General features: G+C 42.1%; 3 protein-coding genes across 15 annotated transcripts in view; 1 reads left to right on the top strand and 2 right to left on the bottom strand.

The window, feature by feature from the left end:
- Window positions 1–1142: 1142 nt before the first annotated feature.
- smg9 (SMG9 nonsense mediated mRNA decay factor) lies at window positions 1143–11815 on the bottom strand. The gene is made up of 13 exons (XM_037073834.1): window positions 11630–11815; window positions 11434–11508; window positions 10797–11031; window positions 10561–10658; window positions 10342–10454; window positions 7420–7531; window positions 7180–7275; window positions 6978–7063; window positions 5899–6005; window positions 5699–5806; window positions 5369–5494; window positions 5115–5259; window positions 1143–1683 (listed from the first exon to the last, which is right to left on the bottom strand). Exons 1-13 carry the CDS (start codon window positions 11774–11776, stop codon window positions 1605–1607), a joined length of 1527 nt encoding a protein of 508 aa, XP_036929729.1. The 5' UTR covers window positions 11777–11815; the 3' UTR covers window positions 1143–1604.
- Window positions 11733–17474, top strand: si:dkey-79d12.4 (zinc finger protein 135). 11 transcript variants are annotated; one of them, XM_037073809.1, is made up of 4 exons: window positions 11855–11872; window positions 13470–13573; window positions 14136–14233; window positions 14722–17474. In XM_037073809.1, exons 3-4 carry the CDS (start codon window positions 14175–14177, stop codon window positions 16646–16648), a joined length of 1986 nt encoding a protein of 661 aa, XP_036929704.1. In that variant the 5' UTR covers window positions 11855–11872; window positions 13470–13573; window positions 14136–14174; the 3' UTR covers window positions 16649–17474. The 11 variants fall into 11 exon arrangements, with proteins under 11 accessions (XP_036929711.1, XP_036929704.1, XP_036929707.1 ...); XM_037073812.1 differs by lacking the exon at window positions 11855–11872 and adding an exon at window positions 12658–13073 and having other exon boundaries at window positions 13470–13537; window positions 14136–14222; XM_037073807.1 differs by lacking the exon at window positions 11855–11872 and adding an exon at window positions 12658–13073 and having other exon boundaries at window positions 13470–13537.
- kcnn4 (potassium intermediate/small conductance calcium-activated channel, subfamily N, member 4) overlaps window positions 17181–27762 on the bottom strand; it is a 22533-nt gene continuing 11951 nt past the window's right edge. For 2 of the 3 annotated variants that reach the window (XM_037073829.1, XM_037073831.1), the window contains 6 exons: window positions 27453–27588; window positions 24522–24632; window positions 21035–21156; window positions 20006–20075; window positions 18665–18831; window positions 17181–18535 (listed from right to left, as the gene is read on the bottom strand). In XM_037073829.1, coding sequence (XP_036929724.1) covers window positions 18532–18535; window positions 18665–18831; window positions 20006–20075; window positions 21035–21156; window positions 24522–24632; window positions 27453–27588 — 610 coding nt within the window. In that variant the 3' untranslated portion in view covers window positions 17181–18531. Of the gene's footprint in view, window positions 18536–18664; window positions 18832–20005; window positions 20076–21034; window positions 21157–24521; window positions 24633–27452; window positions 27589–27762 lie in introns of those variants that run through there. The other variant, XM_037073830.1, reaches the window with a different exon arrangement.

Raw genomic sequence — 27762 nt, 5'->3', positions numbered from 1 at the left:
ACCCATTCACTAATCAAATGAATCAAAGGCAGTTAAGCTCTGTGCTGGGACAAACCTTTTATACCCATTAACTTGTGTGTATTATTACTTGAGCTAACCATTAAGTGCAATAAGCTTCTAAGCTTTGAATGTACCGCAAACCACATCCGCCAGCTGAATCACCGCGCAGGAGGAAGTGTGCATCTGCTGGAAGACAGGGCATGGTGAAACAGTGTGGGACGTAAACCTTAACCTAGACTGAACAGAAAACATTAGCTCGCCTCTTGTCCATGAGTTCCAACGGGTTACAGTTTCCACTAAAAATTAACTATTATTTAATTGTCGCTTTTTTGGGAGCGAGCGGTGAGTGGAGCAGGGTGGAGCGCAGAGCGAATCTTATATGATGCATTGCCTTAAAGGACCCCGGTGGAACAGCCTGGAGGGGCTTTGAGCGGGAGACAAACGGCTCATGAGCGAAAAGCGGAAATTCTTGCCCCTCCGCTCTGCCCACATGCTCTGCACACTGGGTGCACACTCAAACACGTTTAGGGTTGTCGGCTCACAGCACAAGCACAATAAACTTTTTTATAGGACACATTCCTCACAGAAAATTACACATCGAAACCCACCATCGGTATTTATAATACTGACAGTATACACACAATTTACAAATGTGATCTCGGCAGTCAAGCTAATGGTTAAAGTTCAACTTCTGAATGTGTTACTATGTTACTATGAATTTGCATTAAATATTGTTTGACTTTCGTCTTTGAAACTTGTTGCAAGACTTGTGCTGTGGGTTTATCATCCACTGGCGGGATGCGGTGAGGCCCTGTGTGTCTTCGTTTCTTAGTCTGTGCTTATAAAAAGGAAACTCAAAACAAAGCAGGCTTGAATAAGTAACCAGGCTGACGATCTTCTACACTTTCATGGAAAACGAAAGCTATACAGTACACTGATGTGCTGAGGTCCATTTCACGGTTACCGTTAACTACGGAAGATTTAGGTTTCATATTGACTTGCTATGCTCTAATTTGTAAAAGGATATAGTATTACACAGTACACCAGCAGAGACAGACAATTTCCATGGCCTGTAAAGAGAAGAGCGCAACAAACCTGCACATTGGAAAACACTTTAAGAACTTCACAAAAGATCTTTTCACTTGTTTCTTTTGATTTTTGAGTAACTGACCGTTACTCGTTTTATTAACATTCTAAAGGAAATAAAAAAGATAATTTACAGATGGGTATATTTTCCTCTCAGAAAATACGTGCACTGCTTTTACAACATCTAATGTTATTACACAATCGCATTTTCTCTCTTTTCCAACAGTACCGTTCAGGGTGCAGCTATGTTTTTTGAACATTAACAACCTGAGGGCAGGGATAGGCAACTTTCTCACACGGAGCAGCAAGACTCCGCAGGTTTCATTCCCCACCAAATCTTTAGACTGAGGGCAGTGCCATCCTGCAACATATGCAACCGGACTTCCATTTTCACTCGCCCCTCCTGTTCAGTGCCAAGGATGGTCGCCACGCTCAGGGCCACATCTGTGTTTGTGGCCCGTTTATTGGACATAAGAGTTTGCACAGCTGCTGCACATCACAGCAACCAGGGCAAGGTGTTAACAGAGCAGGCGGCTGTATTCGGAGAGGGCGGAGGACTTTTTCACGCCATCCCAGATACGAGCTGCATAGTGAAACCTGTGAAGAAAAAAAAAAAAAAAAGACATTTATGGGGAAGAAATTGGATTCACCCTCCTCATTTTCTTAAACGGATGTTCACGGTAGAGAGGCAAACAAGAACTGTGTGGGTTCTTGTTCAACATCCTGTTCGTTACTTTTAATACGCAATGGGATGAGTTTGTTTCCAACCCTAACCCCCCTAACCCTTTCTTTTTTTACTACGCCCCAACCAACCAGGTTTTGATTTGGCCTCTGTGGAATAAGGAAAACAAGCATTTCACATTTTACACTTGCATTAGAAAAAGTATAAATTATGACAAACATCAACCACAAATAGTTCTATTTAAACAATCAAATAAGCAAACAACACCTAATTATAACTGAAGACCTTCTGAACTGAAGGTAGAAATTTCACACATTTAACCTAAACATGGGTCCTCTTCCGCTTTGACAATCTTATACTGCACGCAAAATCACATGAACACACCAACAGGTTTGTGCAACTATCCTTGTTCGGACTTTACTTTGACTTGACTTCACTGCAACACACACTGTATTGCCTGCCTTATCTCAGACCTCAGAAGAAATAAGGTTTGGTGCATTAGGAGCAGTCTTTGGTCTCCATGAGGACAACTGGTCCGTGTTTATGCCAGGAAAGGTCCCCAACACATGTTCACACATATCTGACTCTCCTAAAGCTCACTGTCTTCACGGTCACACACCACGTGTACTTGATTTTTGAGTGTGCTGCTGATGGACTCAACTGACCCAGAATACAACGCACAAGGAAAATGGACAAGCTCAACCTCACGAAAGAGGTTTGTGACGACTCATCTGAAGGGCTTCTTCATTTCTCATGGACTGGTGAGAAGCTCTTGGCATTTTAACCTCTGCAGACACCTTGAGAGTCGCTGGGATCTCATGTGAGTTGCTGACACACCCAGGCATCATGTGGGGCTTAAACTAAAACCCATAATCACATGAGTCATTAAGGTTAAATAAGCCGAGATGTGGCCGGGTGCTAAGCTACCTGGGGAGAGATCTCAGTACTGCTCCCATTTGTCTTCCAAAAAGGTCAAAAAAGTGGACATGCTAGTGCTTGTCTTTTAATACGTGGACTGCTGAATCCTGATCTTAGATCTGTACTCTTGTGTGTCGTGCCATGCTCTTTTGAAGCAATTGGTTGGCTTTTCAATGAGTTTGTCCGGACGTGCAGACATTCAGTTTTTTAAGACAGAAATAAATGCGTATCACGTTTTACCAGGATGTCTGCAACTTTGATCAGTTTAGACTTTAGATCATTGTAAGCTCAATCAGAGTGGAAAAAAGATAACTTTAATTAGTTATGGAGAGAGTTGAACTTTCAGAAGTCTGCAGGACCTGCGGAACATTGTTTTTAAAAAAGTGACAGTTAATCCCTTTCAACAAAATCAAAAAACACAAGCGGAGTTCTGGAATGAAACATTTCTCTTGAGTTTTTCAAATGTCAATTTTTGGCGCAGTGAGCACCAGAAGCCGAGCGCCATCTAGTTCCTTTATATTAAAACAGAAGGCACATGTTTCTATGTTAAGAGGAACAATATAACTTAATGTAAAGCATCATGTTCAACTGCACTCAAACATACATTTGGTAAATTTGTTCCTCAAAATGTTTCACTGGACCCACGTCATAAAAGCCACTCTGCCAGTTCTTCCTGAAATAAAATCTTTATTCCTGCAATGTAATACTAGCGGTCCATTAGAGCCACTTACAGTAAAGGTGATCTATTGATTCATCCATTCGCCATTACATTTCATGCTCTTCCACTTTCATTCTCCCTCTTGTTTATCTCTCGGCTCTCTCCTCATTTCCACTCCTCTTTCATCACTTTCCCAGCTGTCTCTCTTTCTCTCTTGTTGACATCAGCAACAACCGCATCAACAACACTTGGGCTGTCATAAATAATATGCACAAACATCCAAGAAAGACATCCAGTTTGGATCCTGGTGGGAGATGGGGGGATGAAGAAGAGACTGGGGAGAGTTGCTGAACTCTCAGCAAATTCTTGTGGCTGTGTCTTCTTGTTTTGTTTTGGGGTTTTTTTTCAGAACGTTCACAATGGCAGACGGAGCTCGTGATTGGTTTAAACAGACCTTTATAAGAGGGGAAATAGGGAGGCCTCCCCCTCAAAGTATAAATGAAGCAATGTTGAGTACTGGGTTTTTACAGCAGTAGCTCCATCTCCTTGGCACTGCTAACTTACTCTGGATGTCTCCCCATAAAGTGAACTACTGCATGTTCCTACCTGCCGCTCAGCATCCAGCAGTATTTCTATCCCTCTTAATCTTATTGTCTCCACCCTGCATATCAATAAACTCATCCTGTCCTCCCCTCATAGCCTCACAGTTCCAAGCAAACATTCCGCTTTTCTCCTCCCAAAACATAACTTCCTCTGCATGTTTTTCTCCTGTTCTCCACTCCACAGCTGTCTATCGCCTTTACCCTCCCTTTCTTTCTTTTTCCGGTCCATCATCATTTGCCCTCTCGTCTCATCTCTTCCCTTCCCTTCAAGCAAAGTCCAGTTGTTTAGCACAAGGATATGTAGTATCATGACCTGAATCAGTGAGAACCTTTACCATGGACCCACACCTTGAAGTGCAGCTCTGCTGGGTTATTGTATGAAAATCAATGGAAGGCAACTACAAGGGCATAGACTTAGATTCAGGGGTGGGGACAGGAACACAATCTAAAAAGTAAATGTGAGTTTAAAAATAAAGGGAAAAATGAAAGACAAATTAGCTCAGTATTTTTAGCTACAGTTACAAAATATGTAACATTTCCACATTAAAATGACTGCATTAAAATCTGTACAACCATTAAAAAGGTAACAGTGAGTTTCATTAGGCCGCCTGATGCTACAACTAGTAAACAACAGATGACACATCAGAGAGTAAAGAAGTTGGCGCACCCTACTGAACATGACGGTGCATTAAGACGAGATGTTGAAGTTGTATCTGCATCTTCACTACAGTTCTTACTTTTGATTGATGTTCAATTAAGGTGCCTTACAGGGGGATTTTAACTGCAACTAAAAATACTTATTCAAGGGTCTTTTAGCTGCAAACAATGGGTGCATCACTATTAGAAAAAAAAATAAAAACTCAGCTATTCTCGCACCTGGACTATGATGGCTCAACGGGAAGTGGCTAATAGTCAGAGGGATTTTAGTGAACTGAAACTGCAAAAATAGGATTTTTTAACCCTCAGTGGGATTTATAGGAACTTGGGTAATGAATGGAAACTGAAAGTGAACAGAATTTTGACAGGCTGCCTTGAAGACGAATGACTACTGTGGTGTCATAACCCTCCCTTAGTTTCCCGTCTCTCTCTACCATCAAATAAAAGCAAATGTTCCCCCATCTGCGGTGGAAATAAAAGTAAAGCAGGCAGAGAGGAATGTGATGTTTACCAGTTCTTCTCAGTGAGGATGGTGTGTGACAGCTGACAGCGAGGCATGGCTAGGATTTGGCTCCGGAGTTTTGAAACCATGGTGGAGAAGGCCGGATGTCCTCTGTAGCCTGGGAGCAGGGAGAAGAGCGGGTATGTCCCTGACCCTTAAAAAAAAAAAAAAAAAAAAAAAAAGGCAAAGATGAATTCCTATCTAGGACAATATTCAGGAGGACAACAAAGTGTTGCTTGCTGTGAAGATAAATTCTGTATTACCTGCTTTAGTCAGATTATCCTCTCCGTCATTCTCCTGCACAGGAAGGAGGAACATGTTGACTTCTGTTGTCAGATAGTCCTGCCCCAAGCCAGGGAAGATATTGCAGTCCAGCATGGATAATGTACCTAAACACAAACCACATGTTATGGGTGCAGGTGTGGCATGTGACTATTTTGATTATCGAATCTAACCAAACTCCAAACGACTCCAAACCACTTCAACTTGCCTTTAAATACACTCAGTTTTAAGCAGTAGACTGGATTTAAAAACAGCCCTAGAATAACCCAGGTATATTCATCTGTGAAGAGTATATTGTTGTAGTTGTGAACCTTTATATTTGAGATGAGAGTGGGCCATTAGTTTGTCCACAACCATATGCATGTTTTTCAAATTCCTTGGGCAGAAATCATCCCGTCTGGCCTTGTTCTGGAGAAACACTGGATGAGGGAGGAATTTCAAGAAGAGAGACACTTCAGTTTTGACATCATCAAACCTTGCCAGCTAGCTTTGCTTCCGTATCAAAAATCACCTATGTGAGGATAGTACTCTGCTCCATCGTCATTGCCCGAAGAGCCAGCGCTGTCATGGCTTGCAGATGGAGTTGAGGGTTTCAGCATCTCAGCGGTCTGAAGGAACCTATCCCCAAACATGACATGGTATTTTTAAAAGAAGCTATATCATTTCGAGGTTGAAAAATTACCCATGTTTTGTAGATTGTCACTGTGAAACTGATATGGATCAGGAAGGGTGCTTACATGCATGCGAACATACCAGATGCAATCAAAATCTATCTATTGTGCTGCATTATTCCTAGACACATTTTCATTTCAGTTACATACAAAATCAAATTTTGGGCGATCCTATACCAGCCACAAAATAACCCAGAACATCAGGGATACCAAATTATCAAATATGCTTTTTTTCTCTAAATTGTAAGCCTTCATTAATCAATGTTTTAGGATGATGATGAAAGTTATCAGTGATCCAGGCCATGGTAAATCTAAGTGCTGTATCGTAGGCAACTGGATGTGTTTCAGTTTCTTGCAGACGTTTCACCCCTCATTCAAGAGGCTTCTTCAGTTCTAACTAACTGGAGGGGAACTGCAGGCTTTTAAAACCTGTGCAAGGACACGTGTGAGCTCTGGGTTTCAGAGTTGTTAGGGCCAGTTGTGGGTTGTTGACTTGCTAGAGCTAGGTGAGCCCAGATGTGACTGGTTGTTCAGCTATGTGGGGAGACAACTCAGTTCTGCATTGTAGGTGGGTGATAATAAATGTCTTAGAACAGAGGAGGTGGCCTGGCATTTGAAAACTCACATGTATTCATGTCAGCACATGTTAGGCTGACACAAAGCCATTCGTGCCCAACATGTCTGGTTTTGCTCCCATTTGTTTACAACAAGACCAGCTGACTGAATAACATAATTGAGGTTATGGAAAAGCAGACAACAAATATCCTCTCAAGATGTGAGATGAAATTCTCAACATTCCTGCCACGGGGGGGACGTTCCAGTTACCCTCCCAGCTTTCCTGAAAGCTGTCCTTTATTTCATTCTGTCAACCCAGGCAGTAAGTATAACATAGATCCGCTGCAGATAAGCAGGCACCTACCTGTAGAGGTTTAAGTCTGTGAACCAGTCTTGAACCACAATGACAACATGGCACACCGTAAACAGGAAGGCAGCAATCTGAAGAGACTGTTCAACACATTATAAAGTGAGTGGTTATGTGTGAATTTAATTTTTTGTGTGTTTGCATAATAATTAAGATAAAACATAAACTGCCACCGGACAATGGATGGCCAGCCACTGACCTGCATCTCCACATATGTGTGAGGGAGGTTGTACTCCGGAGGCAGCTTCCGATCATTGTTGATGAGGTGGTCAAGAATAGACGGGCTGAGCATTGGCTGAAGAAACATAAAAAGGCATGCTGCAGTCAAACCGTAACTTCTTTCTATCGCATTGTGACATTTCAGATATTCACAGTTCCTGACAAGCTTACGCTCTAAAACTGAAGATACTGTCACTGATCCACGACACTTCATTCTCACCTGTGTATCCAAGAAGATGACCCTCTCCTGTGTGATGAAGAAATCAATGCCTGTGCTCTGGTTTCCTCCTCTTTCCTTGATTTCCTGAGTCTGTGCTCTGAATACATAAGCCCTGTGCAAGAAAATCCACACTGAGGACACGTCATGACCTCCATCACTTGTCTAAAAAGAATGTCATGTCATTATCCGTAACCGCTTATCCCTTTCCATGGGGTCACGGGGTGTTGCTGCTGGAGCCAATCCCAGCCTTGTCTCAGGGCGAGGGCAGGGTACTCCCTGGATAAGTCGCCAGCTCATCGCAGGGCCCTCACTAGTGAGCAATGGGGGGTTCAGTATCTTGCTCAAAGACACTTCGACATGCAGCTCAGCCTTGCCCTGAGCCGGGATTTGAACTAGCGACCTTTCGATCACTAGTTGACCTGCTCTACCCGCTGAGCTACAGCCGCCCCTGTCTAAAAAGAATGAAATGAATAAATGTTTTGAGAACCTAAAACCTGGCTTCCTAAGTGAGCGAAAAGAAATGTATTACACCTACAATTAACCAAAGGCAAGAAAGGGGTAAGTATTTGTTAATATGGTTTTCTTTGGACACTGTACAGTGTCACACACTGACCTGATTTAAACTTAGACGTGGGATTAGCTGAAACACCCTGCAGAACCAGATGGGTTAACAATATTGCCCCCTTGTGTTCAGAAAGAGTACCATCACTTTTAATGTGAAAAAGACCGAAAACTCGGAAGGTAAGAATGAACTTTTAAAAAATATTTGTCCTGTCTGTTTGTTTTATTTTGAAGAAGAAAGACAAATTAGGCCTGAAGTCGCCCCTAGAAGTTGACGCATTATGCACACTGCACAGAGATGCTGGGAAAGGCCAAAGGGAGGGGTTCAGGGGGGACAGTTCACCTCTGGGTCTTTTAAATGAAACGCAATGTAAAGGGAGAGGGTGGGGGGCAATGTTCCCTCTAAGCTGCGCGCTTGCGCAGTTGCGCACTGCTTTCACGTTCTCAGCGCACAAGAAAATCTATGTAGGGCACAAAATAAAAATCAACATAGACGTATTAAACATCTCTAATTAATTAGACCATCACTCACTGAGTTACGACAGAAAATGGTACAGAAGGCAATATTATTGGTCTAATTAATTAGAGACGTTTAATACGTCTATGTTGATTTTTATTTTGTGCGCTACATAGATTTTCTTGTGCGCTGAGAACGTGAAAGCAGTGCGCAACTGCGCAAGCGCGCAGCTTAGAGGGAACATTGGTGGGGGGGTCCATTTATAGTACAATATTATAATATAATTAGTTGCCAGTCACACCTTGACTTTCTTCCAAACAAATCAAATCTCATTCATAATATTATGAATGCAGGCCATGAATCCTGCACTTTTTATGAATCGTGAGAAATGACTAATAAAAATAGGTGCCAAGGCGATTCAGAGGTCACCCAGGTGAATTGGTTTGGTCTTGACTTTTGTCACAGGAACGCCTCTCTGGGCTTGCAGTCATCAGTGTCAATCACTCTCTAGGGGAGCAGATTTTGTATGATGACATTATTGAGGATTTTGCATCAAGAAAGGCCAGAAAGGTCCGATTTTAGTTTACTTTGTGTTTTCTGTTCTTATTGCAATAGTGTAATTATTTTTTGTTGTCAAATTATTGTTCTCTACTCTTGTTAAATGTTTTACATGTTTGATAAATGTATGCTACTTAGCCACTTTTATGTGTATAGTGTATTTTTTTAACTGACACTGACACTGCTTTGTGGGGAATCGTCTCATTGTCATTGTGCAGTGTTGGAGGCAATCTTTTGCAATCTGATTGTAAGCTATATATTTGCCACTTTTATGGATATAGTGAATATTTTCAAATTTGTGTGATTTTATTTAATATTTTGTATTATTGTTCTCTGCTCTTCTTACATTTTTATTTTAGATCGTAAGCTATACATTTGCCACTTTATCATGCACTGTTTTGTGCAGAATTGCCTCATTGTCATTTGGCAGTGTTGGGGAGTCTTTTCCAATCTGATTGTAAGCTATATATGTTTGTCACTTTTATATAGTGAATATTTTCAAATTTGTGTTTTTCCTTAATATTTTTATAGTTCTCTGCTCTTGTTACTTAAGTATTTTAAGCTAAATAAATTATTTATACAGGTTTGTGCACTTTAAAAGTAACATTTATAGTGTTTTAATAAAAATTACATGTTTGTGAAAAAAGTGGCCTTTTTTTGGGTAGGGGGGGGGGGCGCTCGGTGTGAGTCTCGCCCGGGGAGTAATTCAGTGTCGAACCGCCACTGGTCTGACAGCTAAACAGACCCTTCACTCATCAGATAAAAGTGAAATGTCTCATACTTCAACTCACAAAGCAACTTTACAGGACCAAACAACAGTAATGTGGTAGCTAGTAGTGTCTTTGGCAACTTATATGAGGAAAAAAAATACTGAATCCCTACATGGAAAAGCCTCCGTCATCCTGTCTGTCCTACCAACTCTTTGTCATATTTCTTTCCAGGATGCATGGTGGGTCAGGATCTCAGCCACCACACATAACTCCATCCACATGGATTATAAGCAGTCAGCAGAAACACGCTTAAAAAAAAAAACCACAGATGTCAACGTCATGTGTACCGTCACGCCTCTTTTGGCTCAGCATGCTGTGCGAAATGACACGATGGAGCGGCAGTAAGCGGGCACCACTTGGTTCTGTGTGAAAAAAGGCGGCACAAAGGCGAGCCTTCAGTAATGCAGAGTCTCTGTTAAAGGGTTATAGTTTTAGACCAGTTTGCAGTAAGAGCTGGGGTGGTACTGTATTAACAGTTCTGTAACTCTGAGACACTACTGCTGCCAGGTTAACTTAACTTAACTTAGGTTAACACTTAACTGAGCGGTTTATTATTGACGTGACAACCAATCTTACCTTTGATCTTCCTCAGGAGTGTTGGCAGATAACAGTGACATGATCGTAGACTTCCCAGCTCCCTGCAGACCGATGACTCCCACCACCAACATATCCGTCTGGTCCCTCAGATACTGCGACACACCACACAGTATATTGGAAACATTATTATTATTATTATTATTAAAACCTTAAGTTCGCTGGCTCGCAATCAACTAAATTCAATGAACATGAACTCACCTCCATGGCGCTGTCGCACCAATTCATCTGATCATCCACTAGCTTGATGCTGTGCTTCATCTTCTCAGGAGGGATGAGTTTAGACTGGCCAACCATGGCTGGAGGTCATATGAAAAAAAAATATTTTATATTTTCTGTACACACAGAAGTTTAAGTATTGGCTGTTTCTCTGCATCACTTTAACAGACATTTACATTGGGAGAAACTGCTTTTTTGCATGATCTGAAATAACTCACGGTCCACAGCACTGCTCGATGCAGAAGCACCCATCCCTCTGTTTTGGATCTGGTAAACAGGCTGCGTAGGTCGCTGCCCTTCCTTCTCCATCTTGGAGGGTCCAGGACCAGAGGGCTGAGCTGCCGCCTCAGGAGGAGTCCCCGGCTTCCCTCCATCGTCCCTCGCTTTCATTAGCATAATGGGCTTCTCCAGGACTGGAGCTCCACCGACGGGTGCATTCTGTGATGGCTTGGCCTTGAAAAAGATCCAACGACAGCACAAGTCTATAGATAATGTGAACTGTAGAGGGGCTTAAATGATATGGGCATTACTTTCTATGATGGTGACTTGTCAACTGTGTCCAATTTGATTTGGAAATGGAAATGTTGTCTTAAATTCGTGAAAAACTTGTTTGAAAGTACAAATAGCTTAGACTGCCTTTGAAGTAAGTGTCTGCCAAATTAATTAACTGAAATGTAACTGCTGCCAAACATCCAGGTGTTGATTTCCCAGACTGCAGTCACACTAATATTCTTAATTTGAAATTCTGCCAAGAGACATCAAAATGTTCTGATGTCTTTATGACTGTGTTTATTATTTCTCGTGTTCAATGAGGATGATCACAAAAAGACCTCTGACACATGCTTACTAACTCACCCTCTCTCCAGGGGGTTTTGCAAGAATGATTGGGGTCTTCTGAATGAGTGGCCCTGGTGGATCCTCGCTCCCATCCTGAACAGATAAATATTTGTTTGTTTGTTTTTTAAATTAGTTACTTTTCAGGAGTAAAATAGTTAACCCAGCAGTGAAGACAACAGACTGCATCAGTGTGAGTGACGTTATGTGTGTGTACCCTTCGTTCTCTCGGTTGGTATTCTCGATCTCGACTGGGTCCGGACAGATTTTGGCCCGGAGGTCCTGCATCTCGGTCTCCCCGGCGTCGCCTCCGCCTGCGGCCCTGCCCGTACATCCCGGGCTGACTGTGGCCGGACTCTGACATATATCTGCTCACCTGATTCACTTCAACAGCGAAACTGATGTCAACAGACTGCTAAACGTTAGCCAACGATGGGAGCCGAGTCAAAGCTACGGCGAGGTAAACGTAGTCTAATATTACTTTCACTGAGATGTCCTCGAAACTATTAATCTGCTCTCACCAACCAATGCTGTGGCCGTTACTTTCGGTAACGTCAAACGTTATTTAGTGCCGACGTCGTTACATTTAAATCCAATTCGCTATAGGCATAAATAACGTTAGCTTTAGCTTTCCGCTAGTGCGCTTGATTCAGAACCGGTATTTACCGTCATAGTACGTCGGATGGGCGGTTGCAAAATTACAACGCGTTCTAAGAAACTCCACCCGCCTGGAGCTCTATTTGCTCCCAATCAAACGCATCTTGTTCGCGTGGTAAATGCAGTCGTGATGAAACATCGCGATGAGATGGATAGTTCTGCCACTTCATCTTTTTGTTGATAAGGAATAAAGGAATGTAAAATAGAGGAGGATATAATACGACGCATTCTTCTTTAACCTCGTGCTGCTCCCTTTTTTTTATTTGAAGTAAATTATAAATAACCACATACTGACCTGAGGTTTCTTAAAGGCATACTTAAAATATTATGAGTTTATACATTATTAAGCGTTATTCGAGTGAAGATAACATCCTTTAGTTACTTTAAAATTAATAAAACATGAAAGCATGTCGATCATTCAAGGCAGTGTGTTATATTTGTGGTCCAAAATAATTTTAATTTAAAAAACTCACACAATTCTCACTTAATTAAATTATTCTACTGAATAAAATGCCATTAGTGTACATTTGACGTTTTCCCCCGAAGTTTGGGTGAATATTAAACTTGACCTCTGGTGCATTCTGGGAAATGCAGGCGTCTCTCTTCCGGTTTAAAGCGGATATGGAGGAGCCGTGGGAGGAGCTCGGTGTGTGGACGCCATCAACAAAATGACAGTGGCTTCAAATGTGAAATTTGAACGGTTTTTTATTTTTGTAATGTGCTGAATCGTATCAGTGTAAGCGCCACTTCTACCGATGGGTGGGATTCAGACACAAGTCGGGAATAGAGGCTGTATTGTTCGCCGAAAGCCCATCATTATATACAAGTTAATATCAACGCTAGCAATTTGTTTTTTTGAAGTAACGCACAGTAACTGACGTGAACGGTCACCCAATTGATATGTGGAAACCATCACTTTGTAGTTTGGAGGAATCAGATTATTTCATCTTCGATCTGTACTTCAGGCATTAGTTTCCTGGTCCAGTAACTACTTGTGGACAGAGGTAAGTAAGTTAGAGTGTCGTTTTCCGGTCAAAATGTAATATAATGAGATGTCTCGTTCCATGGTTCAGACACAGACGTCTCGACAGGAGTGAGCTGTAACGTTAGCCCAAAGTGGGCAAACTCTTTTAAAGGGAAAGTACAGTGTGAGCTAACGGGGTTGTGCTGCTGATGGGACACACGTGAAAACACAAAAGGTTAACCACACTAGAGCTGCAACTCATTATTTTAATTATAAATTGTCTACTTTTTCGATTAACTGATTGATAGGTCGCCTATAAGCCGTCAGTAAGTCATTAACCTGTCATAGTTTCCTAAAACCTGTGGTGACTTCCTCAAAAGGCTTGTTTTTGCCTAAAACTAGCTAACTAAAATGTATGGAATTAATGTTTCAACAGTGATGAACGTCAAATACAACAACTTCGACACAAAAGGAGCCTTCAGCCATGCTAGCAACTCTGTGAATGTGAGGAAAGCACATTTTCTAACATGCTATTCTTAAGTAAGTACAGCATTCACTCAGTCTTAGGTTAGCATGCTAACATTTGCTAAGTAGCACAAAGTACAGCTAAAGCTGGTGGGGGTGGCATTTTAGTCATAAAGACAAAGTACTGGTGGAATTGAAATGTGTACCCAGTGTTTGTGCTACAGTATACAGTAATTCATCCCAGGGGCCGTTTAGGGTCTGCGGCTACTTTTAATGTAAATCCATGAAATAGTTGAGATATTTCACTCAGAGCCGCAAATGTGAACCTCATGTGGCCACTGGAGTGTGGATCTACAAAGTCTGTTGGCTTCATCCTCTGGGGACCATGAATTTACAAAATGTACACAAATTCGTACAATGGTCATTAAGGTATTTCAGTGAACGTTGTGAACGTTTGTTCAATAAATGACTCAAAGAGATGAGTAAATATTATGTGAACAGATTGGTTTTGCTCTGTCTGCAAATAAAATAATTATACGGTTCCTTTTCTTAACTTATTATCAGGTATCAAATTGATAATCCAGCATGCTAGGCAGAGATTTAGCAAGGATGCAGTCATCTTTTCTTTGTTTTGTAGAAGAAGAAGCAGTTTTCATGACTGTCTTGGACCGTGGTGATGTCAGTTATCTTCAACTCTCCAACTTTTCTACTCCATCACTCTGAGGTTTATAACAAGTAATGTTTATGATACACATCACTGTATTTCATATGATAAGGTTGGGTGGAATTCCCTCAAAGAAATACATGATACTCACTGAGATCTTTGTATCTACATGTCCTAACTGGAAAGCTAGCTTTATCAGACCCTTCCCTCTGACTGGCTTATGCTAAATGTCCTACAAGTAAGGTCCAAACAATGTACAGCACCAAATTTAAATCAGTACTCTGACACCCTTTAGCCATTTCAGAAATTTGATCTTAAACCGCCCAACCATCGGTTGTAATTGTTTTACCATTCACATCATGGCCTGTGGCCTTTGGCCTATTCTGGAACTGCTTTGACTTTCTCAGTATTTCTCCGTGTTATTGTAGCATTAAATTACCCATGTAATTACGCAGATGGGTCTTTATTTTAATACTATCTACTGTGTTGCTTATGTAGCGGTGCCTGTATAAAACCTGTATTCTTGAGGTGATTCTAACAAATCTGCTTTAAATTGCAGACCACCCAGAGTTCTCCCTGACCAGCTCCCTATGTCTGAAGACTCCAGCAGCGATGATGATTGGTGTGCGCCCACACAAAGACAATGTTGGGAATGTGGCAAAAAATTCAGCAACATCACAACCTTGATGTCACACTACAAAAGCCACGATATCCAAGCCACCTGCAACATCTGCAACATCACTTTCCGACGCCTGACATCACTCTCCACGCACCTGGACAATGTACATTCGCCGCCCCTCTGCAGAAAGTGCCCTCAGGCCTTCAGTAATGTGTGGGAGCTAAACAAGCATGCGGAGACGCATTGCGTGGTTCCAGCATCAATCCAAGGAGCCCCGTCTTTGATTTCTGCGGTCATACACCAGAGTCAGAACAGCGGCAACTTTTCCAATCAGCTCACAGCACAACACGGTACAAACCTAGCACTGCGTAACTTGGCGTCAGAGTTGCGACCTCAACAAAGACTTGAGATGAAGCCTGAGAGACCTGAGACATCGGTAAACAGTGTGGAGTATATAGTGGGTGAAGATGATAAAGATGTCAGCATTGACAGTGATTGCGACAGGGCAGAGGATTCAACAAGCTCTGACTCTGATGACGAAGATAAGATACGCTCTAAACCTGATGATCCAGAATCAGACGGTGGCTCAAGTTCAACCGATGATTCCAGTGACTCTGCTAATGATACAAACTCTAGAAGCCGCGTTGTAGCCCTTCCTATTGATAACACCACAATGTGTGCTTCATGTGGTAATGGGCCATATCGGTCTATGAAGCTCCACTTGTTGCACTGTAGTGGTGTACGAGTGAAATATCAGTGTCCACGGTGTAAGAACCTCTTTAAAACCGAGGCGTCTCTTAATGAACATTACATGCCGTTGTATTCCTGCGAGGTCTGCGGGCAGGTTTTCTCTCACCAGAACTCGTTCCAGCAACACCCGTGTCCCAAAGTAAGCCGATCATCTTTGAACCTCTTTTGTTCAGAATCCATGCCACATGCATGCAACATATGCAAGTCTTTTTTCACCTGTGACAAAACTCTGTTCGACCACGTCACCAGGGTTCACACGTCAGTGGTCAGCACCAAGGTGTGCATCATCACCAATCCATCAATGCTGACAGATAATAAGGTTTCACCAGGTGTCCATGGCACAGCAGCCCAGTCTGCCATCGGTAGTCCAAATGTGATAAACCAGGTCATTAATGGAAAGCTCAGTGTTGGCCAGAGCTATGCAGGGCCACTGTCCGCTGTTGTGAAATCCAGCCCTTCCTCTGTCTCGCCATTCACTTCCCGCCGAGGCAGACCTCCTTCCTCAGTACGTATGGCCGGCTCACTAGCTCAAACAAACAACCTGCCTGTCAGCAGTTTCTCTGCCCCTGCTGCCACTGAAACAACTCCAGCCACTGCAGCACCTGTCCCCCCCTCCCCACCAACGCCCACTATTCTGGCCATGTTTGAGAACGACAGCCAAGATGTGGCTCTGAAGAAACGTATGAACACAGGCTGGCGCTCCAAGGCCCCTCACCCTTGCAGGCAATGTGGTGCCATCTTGCGGCAGCCCTCCCTCATCATCAGCCACCGTTACCTCCACCGAGGCCGCCGCTTACACCAGTGCCAGTGCGGCCGAGCTTTCAAGCACCGGCTCCATCTCCTGCGTCACTGCGTTCAGCATGCGGAGGCCATCAGCTACATTTGCGTCAGCTGTGGGGAGACTTTCACAGGAGCAAAAGTCTTAGCCGAGCACATAAAGGGCAAGTCGAGGAAAAAATCCTGTCCTGGACGGAAACGGAAACATAAAGTTAAGACAAAATGCAAAATGCCCTTTACTTGTGACTGTGGACAGCTCTTTTTTAGGCCGTCGGCTTACATATGGCACCAACTTCAAAACAGGACAAAAACAAAACGGTTGAAGAAGTCCTTGAAATGACTAAGCACCAGCACATCTCCTGGGTCACCCATGGTTTGTGCACCGCACTTGGAAACAAGGCGTTCAATCAAAAGGGATGTTACACACGCGTCATCTGATTGTCACTGTTATGTTTAATATGTGTATTGCCAATTGAGAAAATCACACACACACACAATCATTTTTAATGGCTTTTAATTATAAGTATGTCCTGGATGGTTGTTTACATGATTTCACCATGTGCAAATGATACATAGTAAACAGGGTTAAAACAAGTTCCTCAGAAGTTCTTTTGACAACTTACCAGAGTACAAAATTAATCCACAAGGAACTTTTTTTTTTTCAGTATTGGATTTAGTTAAATCATGTGAAAACTCCAGTTTATCCTCCAGAGAAAGAGTCCAGTCCAGTTTTGCTATTTTTTTTTCTCACAAAGTGCATTCTTAACAGTGAGGTTTGTATGGGAGCTTCTGAATCCTCTTGTTTTTACTCCAGCTGATTCAAATGTTATGTTCCTGTGAGATACTGTAGCGTTCTGGGAAATTCAGGTTGAAAATAGCATATGACTTGTTTTTTTTTTTTGTTTTTTTTAATGGTTGTTATATAATCTTTAAAGTTTTAATGTTAAGGGTCCTCAAGATGTGATAATTGAATTCCTTATCCACCAGATGGAGCTGTTGGGTTGCTAAAACATGAGCTTACAAGGAAAGGTATACTCGCTGTTCTCAGAACAGGTGTAAACTGATGAGTATGACCCTATAAGTGGACATTCATCTATGAGTTTCAGTTGACATCCCTTAAAATCCCACAGACTTCAACTTTGAAATAAAGGTTTCATCCAGCAATACTTGATTTGAAGTTTAGTTTGTTGTTTTTGGTTGGGCATCGAAACACATTCCTTTAAACGTACTACAAGGACCATTCAACTGGTTATGAAACTCAATCTCAAACTAGACCATCAGTGAGAAGATGTCAGTTTCTGCATAATTGTTAGTTATTCCAAATGCCTGTCACTGGGAAGGATTCCGACTTTTCCAGGTTGGATAGATAAAATTAAAATTACTTTAATGGCAGCGTGCTGAGAATGAATTGATGAATCTTAAAGCTTGAGGAAAGTCTGCTTTGTATTCTGGTGGTACGCCACTAAAACACAGTTTACTCTTGTCAGAGGGGCTGCCAAAATCAACAAAAATTGAAATATCCTTGTAGCTTTAACAATTCACTCAGTGGGTTAGAGAATGTCAGAACAAATATGAGTTGTTAGATATTGAATTCTATATAACAAGCCAGTTTGCGAACAGCAACCAGCTCGGTAACTAGTTAACTGTCTGCTGATGAAGAAGAGTTTTTTTTTATTATTTTTATTTTTTTAATTTTTTTACAAAACTGATTAGGCACTTACACTAGAACATCGCAAGGAATTCAAAATAAAGTTAAGCTGTAAAAAATACAATCTTATTCCACAGGAATAAGGCAGCGACGGAGTCCATCAATGAAACCTTACAAATGGCGGTTAAGTTACTATAGCGAGCCTTGGACTGACCTTTTGACGGTGTGGATTACAAGGCTCTCCACACTCCCTGTTTGACACGAATTCAGTTCTTTGTGCATTTTCACAGAATACAGCTGCTGAAAACACAACAGATTTCTCAGAACGCACTGTGATTCCCCCACAGTGAATGGAAGTCTTATTTTATCTGTATAGTTTTACAGCTATGAGTCATTGTGCAGTGCACTCAGTCAGCACAGGGCCAGAAGATGAGATCTTTAGTAGGTATGCCAGTCCTCCAAGTGGTTCAGCATGTTAAGAGTCTGGAGCAGCTCTGGGTGGAGAGGATTTACCATCTCACTTTCATGGATACTGTAGATGAAAATGCTGAAGACTATTTGTGTATGTAGCCATGTCACCTGCAACAATAAACAGAAGAGAAATGAGTTATTCTCTTTAGCAGGCGCACCCCAGCCTCGGCTTACATACCACATCCTGCGCTGTGCTGTCAGCAGTTCTGCGCACTGGGAGCTGTAAGCGCTATTTACCTGATCTCCGGGTTGCGGTGACGCAGGACATGAGACAGCAGCTCAGACGTCTGTTGGAAGCAGCGACTCAGCTCGTCCAGCTTCTGCTCCATGGAGAGGATGCGCTGCTCCAGCTCCCGGTAGGAGTTATTCCAATTGGCACTGAGGTCGCACATGATCATCTGCATCTGTTGGAATCACAATGCAGAACTGTTTTTCAGTGTGCATTATGTAAGAACTGGCCACATGACAAATTCATACTCCCAACAAATAGGGGCAGCATATCTCCAGGGCGACTACGAACTGCTGCTAATTGTATTATGTTTATACATGCATGACTGCAGCCACGGTTAGCTCAGTTAGCCAGGCGTGTAGCCGGACTACTGGCAGAGTTTGGGTGTTTACGCCGCTAGCGCGCGAGCTTTGGACCACTGGGAGAAGAGAGGTTTCCAGGCTCCAGGCTAGCTGGTTAGCATGCTTACTCTGTGTCCCTGCAGTACAACACACAGCCATCTTTGACATGACTTCAAAACCTGTTATTTCATGACATTCTATTTATAATTTGAGTTTTTGTTTTGTTTTGAACTGCAATTCTTATAAATTGCCCCTTTATAGGGGAAACATGAAGTTGGTCAGATACAGCCATGGGTCTGTCTAATAGTGATGGAATCTGTACAGACACATTTTAAACATGTGCTCCAGATATAAAGTAGTCCAGTTAAAGTAGTCCAACTGACAGAACTATATGTTGTGCATGTTTGACAGTTTTATGTCAACTCAGTGGGGCAGAGTCAAAACCACGCCAGTTTTTCCAAACTTAGAAACTGTGCCACTACATTTTGCAACCCCTTTGTTGTCATTTCTGTCATTAAAAGAAGCCAATAGCAACAAATCTCTGTGCTCATTGTGGCTGGGGTTGGGTAAGAGAGAGCTGCATGTTCAGTCTGCAGACTGTAACTGAGTAACTGCATAGTTCACCCTTCTCTGTCCAACCAAGCGCCTACACTTGTAGTCTGGAAAAACGGGGGCTTGTTTTCCATATAAATTGATCAGGAAAGTGCGTTCTGAGGTGCACAAACCACACGTTCGTGCCTGTCGCTGGGTTAATGTGTTTATACCTTGGGTTTATTCCACGTGGAAAACCTACCTGGGCCTACGAATTCCTGACACAAATGAATCCTCAGACTTTTTATGGAGATTTTTTTAACAAGCATTTAATGTGTCTGAACACCTAGCGATAAACAGCAGCCTGTAAAATACTGCGTAATAGTCTATCTAAGTAGTGAGCGTTTTTAAGGAGATCTTTGTAATCTTTCCAATGGAACATATACAAAACCTTCTAGCAACAGCTGTCTTGTTTACCTTGGGGAGGTCCACCATCTCACTGACGTAATCTCTCAGTTTCCTTTGTTTGAGGCGTAAATGCCGAAATCTGCAGGGAGAAAAGGCGCACTTTAATTGCGTTACTCCAAATGTTGCACTGAGACCTGTAGAGGCTCAGACCATTTATACAAATAAGATAACATGACGTTGCTATGTGTAAAATCTACAAAGGAAGCATCCTATTTTGGGACAAATGGAACAGTCCTGGCACAATGCATAACCCCTGATCTGTGGAGGAATATGCTGACAAGTTAACAGAGTATTCCACTACTCAACATGCAGGAGCCATGCTGTGTTTGTTAAATAGCTATAAAACAGTGCTTGAAGGTCTGTGACGTATAAAGGTGGAAAAGGCTCTAAATTTAGTATCTTGAAAGCACCAAAAGAGACATCTGGAAACCGATATCCCAATCAGGCAGCCAGCAGTGATGGAGTGATGGTCTCATTACTGTGTGCTGCTCTTGTGCTGTGGTCGGCGTGAAGCAGGAAGCACAACCCTTCCACCCAGGCTAACACACACTCGCACACATAATCCTGTTGTCAGAATAATGAAGCGTACAATCACGCCTCTGGACTTCCTGTCTTGTGCAATACGGTTGTTCTTTCAGAGAAGCTAAGACTTGATGATAAGACTCAACCCAAATAGAAAAACGCAGCTTTTCCACGTTCTTTTTCTTCATGAACGTCCCAAAAAAAGAAAAAAAAAAAGATATGTTTGTGTGAAGTTGTTTGCCACCGTCTCTCAGAGCTTCGCCTTGAATTCTGTATAATAAAAGGGTGGACCCTTGCTCACACATGCCCTGCCCACATGAAACAGGCCACAGTCTAATTAGTAATCTAAATTGGTCATTAAAAACTGTGACTCTGTGGTTAAGCATGTTGACACTAAGTTAACAACCTGTAAAATACACATGTAAGGCAAGCAAACCAACACCCACTCAACATCCCTCGCCCAGACCCAGCGCACACGGACATCCCGCCTGAAGGTATCGTTTGTTGCGAACTCACACTCTGATGGCTTCCAGAAGGCACCTCTGGTGTCTTCGGTGTTCGCCGCCGTTGCCCTTCGTCAGGTTTGCGCGGTGCAGGAGCCAGCATTCCCTCAGCACGTTGGCAGCGGCGTGGCGGATCTGGTGAAGAGACGGAAAAGTTCGGAATCAATTTCGGCAAACTAGAGGTTCCAGGAGCTGAGATGTGGTCGCACAAGGTTGCGAAACACACAGAGCTTATCTGGTGATTGATCGTGTTAGTACAGGAAATAAAAGCATGAGCCTTCCAAGCCAGCTGATTAAATCTAGATAGTCTTTCCTGTCCAAACCTCTTGCTCTGTGATGCTTATTTCAGATAAAACCGAACTCTGAAGGTCCTATTTTCACAGAGATGCTGAAGGACGGGCCACTCACACTCAAGCCTGGTATTTACACGCTGCAGGATTTCTCCAGTATCACCTTTTTGCACTTTTCTCTTTGATTCTATTCATGTCTGTTTGTCTTCCTGCACAAATCACTGTAACTGCCCCGTGATGATGTCACCCTGGCCCTGTTGTGAGGGGTTATTAATAGAGGCTGTCAGTGTCCGCATCCAGATGTCTTCCCTTGTTCCCATCAGTGTAAATTTGCTCCAAAGATTGCACGCACAGAAACACACACACACACACACACACACACCAAGCATGAGTGAGGCACAAAGATGCACCTAGTGACAGGATGCAGCCACCGGGAGAGAGGAAATGGTTGTATCCTCCAAAGCGGTGCACCTACCGCAGACGGGCTTTGCTTTACAGCTTGGTGAGCAGCTCTAGCACTGCACACAGGCCACAAACCGAGCTCCACCAATCGTGACACATTATTGTATAATACTGAGACACCTCTCTGGCTTTACGACAACCCCTCCTTGCAAGCTTTTAATTTATCCGACACCTCCTTCTTCCCGCCAGTAAACAAACACTTGAATCCTGGCCAACTCTACAAACAGAGCAAGTCCCCCAGCAAGTCACTTCCACACACACACACACACAAACACAAACACACGCGCGGATAAAGCCCAACCAGTTTCCTGCCCGTCGCTGCACCGTCCTGAACTGACACAAGTTTCTTTCCTGACAGAGATCAGATGATTTCCTCTGTTTGACGCCTTGAAAATGCTATAAAGAGGTTTGGCGAGGCCTCATCTCCCCCCTCTTTTCCCACACCATCCCGTCCCTCTGGTGTCTCTTATTTATGGAAAAAAAAAATTATAATAAGACTCCAAAACCAAAACATGTATGCGACATGGAAAGTAGTGACGCTTCCATCCTGACAGCTCCATCCGCTTTGTCATCGCTCTTATTTTTTCCCGCTACACGGCAGTAACCTCGGGAGAAAGGGGGGCAGATAACTGTTTACTTGATGTTCATGGAGGGAATTTTATTTGATTATTTGATAAATGTTGTCACAAAAATGAGAACCCGTCACACTTCAATTAGAGAATAACAATCTCACCTATAACACACACACTTGTTGCACATGCTATATTGAATATTTTCAAAGTAGATCTCAGGGATGGTACAAGAAAGCCTGTGATGATGATCATTTTGTTATCATTTTTTTGTATGTAAAAAATATGCTGTGGCTCAAAACAGATTGAAAAACACTGATCTGACCTATATTGAGCTACTGATGCTTTAAGGGACCCAAAAAATGTATCAGAACTCACACAGTTGCTTTCTGTTAACTTTAGTCCTATTCGTCCATCTAAATCATTTTTGATTTTTGGAGATATCAGTTGTAGAGATGTTGGCCACATCTTGAATATAATGGAACTAGATGGCACTCGGCTTGTGGTGCTCAAAACTTGATTTTAAAAAACTCAATAGCAATGTCCCTTTCCAGAAAATGTGACTCAGTAACTCAGGATGATTCACGGACATTGTTGTACCAGTTTCAGTGGTATCACTCAGTGGCTATGTTGCATTGTGGGTAAAGTAGGCACCAGGTTTTTAAAATGGACAGAATGCGTGGAATGAAAGAGGTAATATCTCTGCCTATGCTGTACCAGATTCGATCATTTGTTTTCAGACCTGGTGCCTACATTACCCACAATGCAACTTAGCTGATGAGTGACATCACTGGAGGCAATTTATCAAATTACAGACAGCTTCCTCTGGAGCAAATAATTGCTTTATACTTCTTTTTCCCACATATGCAGTAGTATTCCCCAAGGCCTGTAGACACACTCTTATGTGTAAAAGTGTTGTAGTGACCCTTTAAACCCTCCACTAAAAAAGCAAAATTCTGCTTTTATGGAGGTTTTCTTTTAAACAACCAGAATTTTACATCTTTTGGCCTTTTCAGTACAAACATATTTTAAATAACTGCCTTTTCCAAAGCATTTTCCAAAGCAGACCAAAGTGCTTTAGATCTTTTATTGAGTTATGTTATTGTTGTCTGCCAATGCAGTGCAGGCTGTTCAAATCCTTCTGCACTTACAGCTGCACCACCACGCAATGTTCCAGCGACTGTGACAACAATAAACACAGACATGCTGCTCGTTGTGATGGATTACCTAATTTAAACAAGCCTCGGGTTTCATACAGCAATGAGAGGGAATAAAGAAATCTACAACATGACAGCACATATTAAGACAAGTGTTAGCACCTTCAGGAAAAAATATAATTTAGGTATAGAAACCTTATTACAAGTATTCATTTATTTATTGTGTTTAATTTAAAGTACATTTAAAATGTAGTTTTAATGTCCTTAAGTTCAACTTCTGTTTATAAATATAGTAATTCAACAATACTTAAAAGAGGTACTTAAGTGTACATCTAAAAAGTGTACTTTGTTATATTACAACAAAGTATATTAAGTAAATTATACACATGTATACTTTTATAAACTGTACTAAATTGCAAATATTTAGAATAGAATAGAGTAGAATAGAATATTAATTTAGTGGACTTACAGAAAGTATACTATTTACGTGCCCTTTGTAATATACTGTACACATGCTTTCTTAAAGTGTGCTTTAATTTCAGTTCATTAACAGTATATTTTATCAGTCTTACACACAGTGCACTTTGTTGTTCATCTGTTTAAGTTGTACTTCTAAGTACATTAAATATGTATACTAAATTGCGTACTTTTTATTTATGTCCTTTGCAAAAGAATGTTGGTGTGTTTTCTTGAAGTTCACTTTTTTTTTTGTTCACGTAAAGTAAACAGTGGGTTATCACAAATGGGCCAAAACATGCAAAAAATATATCCCCTTTGGTGTAACACTTATCAGATGAAGCCTGTCAGAGTGATGTGAAGGATAAGAAACAGCAAAATCACAGGCAGAAATGGCCATGCACGCGCATCCAAAAGTCGTATTCCTGGTGATGGACATTGTTGCGAGGAATAATTCACAAATCACTCATTTTCCATGTTTTCCCTACACACGTAGAACATTGTTTTCATAATTTGAACTATGCAATTACAACGTACTTTTGCTGAATAACAAATTTTGCTCTTACCCTTTTGGAGATCTGGATGTCGAGCATGAAGAAGTGCACGTGTTTCTCTCCCTTGTTCAATGCCAGCGTCTTGGTAACGACTGCAACCAGCATGGCAGTGCAGGCTACACCCTTGAACCCAACACACACACAGAAGTTGGCACGGTTACTAAAATATTCACCATTTTCTCAATAATCGTATGAACACTGGACGTCGATCCTGAATTCAAAGCAGGACTCCAAGGAAACTGATGTTAACCTTTACAGCCTGAATTTGTCTTATGTGTTTTGCTCCACCATTCCCCTCAAGGGAAGGCACTTATTCAGAAAACTGAATGTTGATCTTCATACCTCATATGGTCTCGTCCAATAAATCAAAGTTATATTTACACAGAGGGTTCAATGGTTAAACACAGGCCTCTGTGGCACTGCTATAGTACTGGTTTTCCTCTGAGAATAGTGTTGTGCTATTGCTGGACACTGAAATGCAGAAGGATGGTAGAGATTCAGAGGGCCTGCAGAGCGAATCACATCCACAGAAAGGGACGAAGCACAAACAAAACACTGCACTTATTTCACATTCAGCCCAGATAATGATATAAGATGACCAGTTTTTACCTGTTTTCCTTGCTTCAGCTTGCATTAGAAACAAAGAAACATAAGAAGAGATGAAACCAGAGGTTTGAATTTACACTTCACTTCAACAGCCACAGAATATCTATCATTACACCGTCAGAGAAACCTGGGAGGCGCTCTTTCCTTGGATCCATCCACACTTAGTGATGGCATGCAAACAGTGTTGTCAACCCATGAACACAGCTGCAAATTGAGTTACGGCTGGAGTGAAGCAGAAGTGCTCTCAGCCATATTACAGGTGTGAGAGAGACCCAGTGACTGGCTCCTAGAGCTGCCCTGATGGGAGAAGGAAATTTATTTTTTTCCAAATCACTGGCACAGGTTGGCACACCCTCCTGTTGTAGTGGTGCCAAAGGCAATAAACCACCTAAAAATGGATATGGTGGAAAGTTTTCCCTTATAAGGGGGGGAAGCTTATAAAAACAAGGCAGATGGAGAAAGAGAGAGGGGAAAAGATTGTTTTCCACTCTGTCACAGAGGTGTCTGAACCGGACTCGTGCCCACATCTAGAAACACTGCGGGAATTCTTATCTACTCGTACCAGAATTTACCGCAACAGAGGTGAGGCAGTCAACCAATTCAAACACACTGCCACTCCTCACTCTAAGTGACTTATTACGGTATTCTTATTTTGTGACTGTGACTTTTTGTGTTTTATCTCAAATTTCATTTCCCTGTCCCTTCAACGCTCCATCTCTTATCTCGAATCACTTTCGAAACAGCAGCATAAGTAGGCCTCGTTAAATAGGACATGTCGCCTCACAATCAGTGTGTTTACAGAAAGGACGCAACACCAGATCACGTCTCTCTCTCTCTCTCTCTCTCTCTCTCTCTCTCTCTCTCTCTCTCTCTCTCTCTCTCTCTCCCGCAGAGGATGTGTGATCGACTATGGACAAGAGGGGACGAGCGTGAGCAGATGGTGTCCATCTCTCGGATGGTTAAAAGACAAAATAAGTAAAGACATAGTAAAAACAACAAGTAAAGCATATGTGTGGGAAACACTATATTCAATAGGCTACATGTAGGCCTATAAGGAAACCGGCTAGGTTTAAGGTAATTCATATACTTGCTGAAGGCAGCAATTGGCCCGTGGGCTTCATGTTGCCCCTTAGACAAGTCTAAACCTTGTCACTACTTTGCATTACTTCAAAAACTGCAATAATCTTACTATAATAGGGGGAAAATCTAACAGTTTGAACCGGCTTTGTTTCTTTCTTTACATTTTCTTTTCTTCCTTTAATTTCCTTCTTTCATTCCATGATGAAATAAACACTTGAGTCAAAATGGTCATTTAGTGTGAGGTGTTTTACATCATCTCCACAAGGTGTGACCAGGAGAGAAGTCAGTGAGCGCAGCAAAAACAATGTCGTCACTAATCAGAGACATGGCGCTCCATACAGATGTTTCGTGGGGGATGCTGACGCTTCCCTTCCCTCAATATTTTCATGTGAGTGCCTGGTACTGCCAAGGGCTTTAATTTTCAGCTGCAATCTAAATCACACACACGAGGGAATAAAGACCCTCTGTCAGCGCCGCTTGGGAGTGCCGGCAGGCAAAAGGGGTCCAATGTGTCAGAATAGTGCTGAATAATACTGGGATAGAAAGCAAACAGGAGACAAGTGAACCAAACTGAACTGACCTGATATGAAATGGGAAAAACTAAATAGGAAAAAAGGGGGAAAGGGTTGCTGCAATGGAACAGAACAGAAAGGGAAGGGAATGAAACAAACCAGAAAGGATGATGTGGAACAATACAGTTCAGAACAATATGAAGCAGAGCAGAAGGCAATAAAATGGAACAAAGCCGAACAGCGTAGAAATTAATATGGAGACCAAAATGAGAGTGGAAAAGAGCAGAAGACAGTGGAGGAAAGGAGCTGAATGGAACAGAGCACAAAGTTTATAAAAAGTATAGATATGGGAAAGATTGACCGGTACAGAAACAACACAGCAAAACTAAATGAAATGGAAATGAACAAACAGCAACAGAACATTTGGTTTTTGCGCCTTATCAAGTTAACAACAAATACGGAAGTGAAACAAAGATAAGACGTGTCCATTCTTTGTGTTCAAACCACAACCGAAGTCTTTCTCTGCTCGAGGTCAAAGTTGCCAAAACAACTGCTTGAAATGAAACAACATGGATTATTGTGTGTTTTATATTCTTCATCATGCACCCAGTTGCATGCAATTACTTTAGTGGCTGCACAAAACTGTTCTGAAATCTTTGAATGTCATTATGAATTTCAAAAAGAGCATGAGATCATCAGCTTCTTTAGAATGACATTTTCTCAACAAGCAAACAGATCTAGTTACCATGACTCCAGTGAAGAGACACACAGCCTTGCCGCAGGTGGTGCAGGGCGACACATCACCATAGCCTACTGTGAGGAAGGTAATGGCTATGAGCCAGAGGGCCGTGTCCATGTGGCCGGTCGGTTGGGTGGTCTTCCTGCGGGGAGGGAAAGCAGGACTCAGGCTATATGTTCAATGCATTTGAGTCCCACTGAATGCCCGTAACATTCATTCATCTTAGGGGTCTGGAATTTCCTTGTAATAACTATATAATTCAGTACTTATTATAGTGTTAAACAGAGGCAATGATAGGCATCTTGGTAAAAAAAAA

Source organism: Acanthopagrus latus, chromosome 17 (genome assembly GCF_904848185.1).
Source record: "Acanthopagrus latus isolate v.2019 chromosome 17, fAcaLat1.1, whole genome shotgun sequence".
Classification (NCBI taxonomy): Eukaryota; Metazoa; Chordata; class Actinopteri; order Spariformes; family Sparidae; genus Acanthopagrus; species Acanthopagrus latus.
Note: the sequence above shows the minus strand (reverse complement) of the source record. Positions and strands in the feature narration are given on the sequence as shown.

What these genes read in the sequence shown, in the direction of transcription:
- smg9 (XM_037073834.1), bottom strand. Translation starts at nt 11,776, where the DNA reads ATGTCAGAGTCCGGCCACAGTCAGCCCGGGATGTACGGGCAGGGCCGC. An exon ending in ATCGAGCAGTGCTGTGGACC is followed by an intron (nt 10,659 to 10,796) that starts GTGAGTTATTTC and finishes TATGACCTCCAG; the next exon opens with CCATGGTTGGCCAGTCTAAA. An exon ending in AGAGTACTATCCTCACATAG is followed by an intron (nt 5,807 to 5,898) that starts GTGATTTTTGAT and finishes TCCCTCATCCAG; the next exon opens with TGTTTCTCCAGAACAAGGCC.
- si:dkey-79d12.4 (XM_037073809.1), top strand. Translation starts at nt 14,175, where the DNA reads ATGTCAGTTATCTTCAACTCTCCAACTTTTCTACTCCATCACTCTGAG. An exon ending in CACTCTGAGGTTTATAACAA is followed by an intron (nt 14,234 to 14,721) that starts GTAATGTTTATG and finishes TTTAAATTGCAG; the next exon opens with ACCACCCAGAGTTCTCCCTG.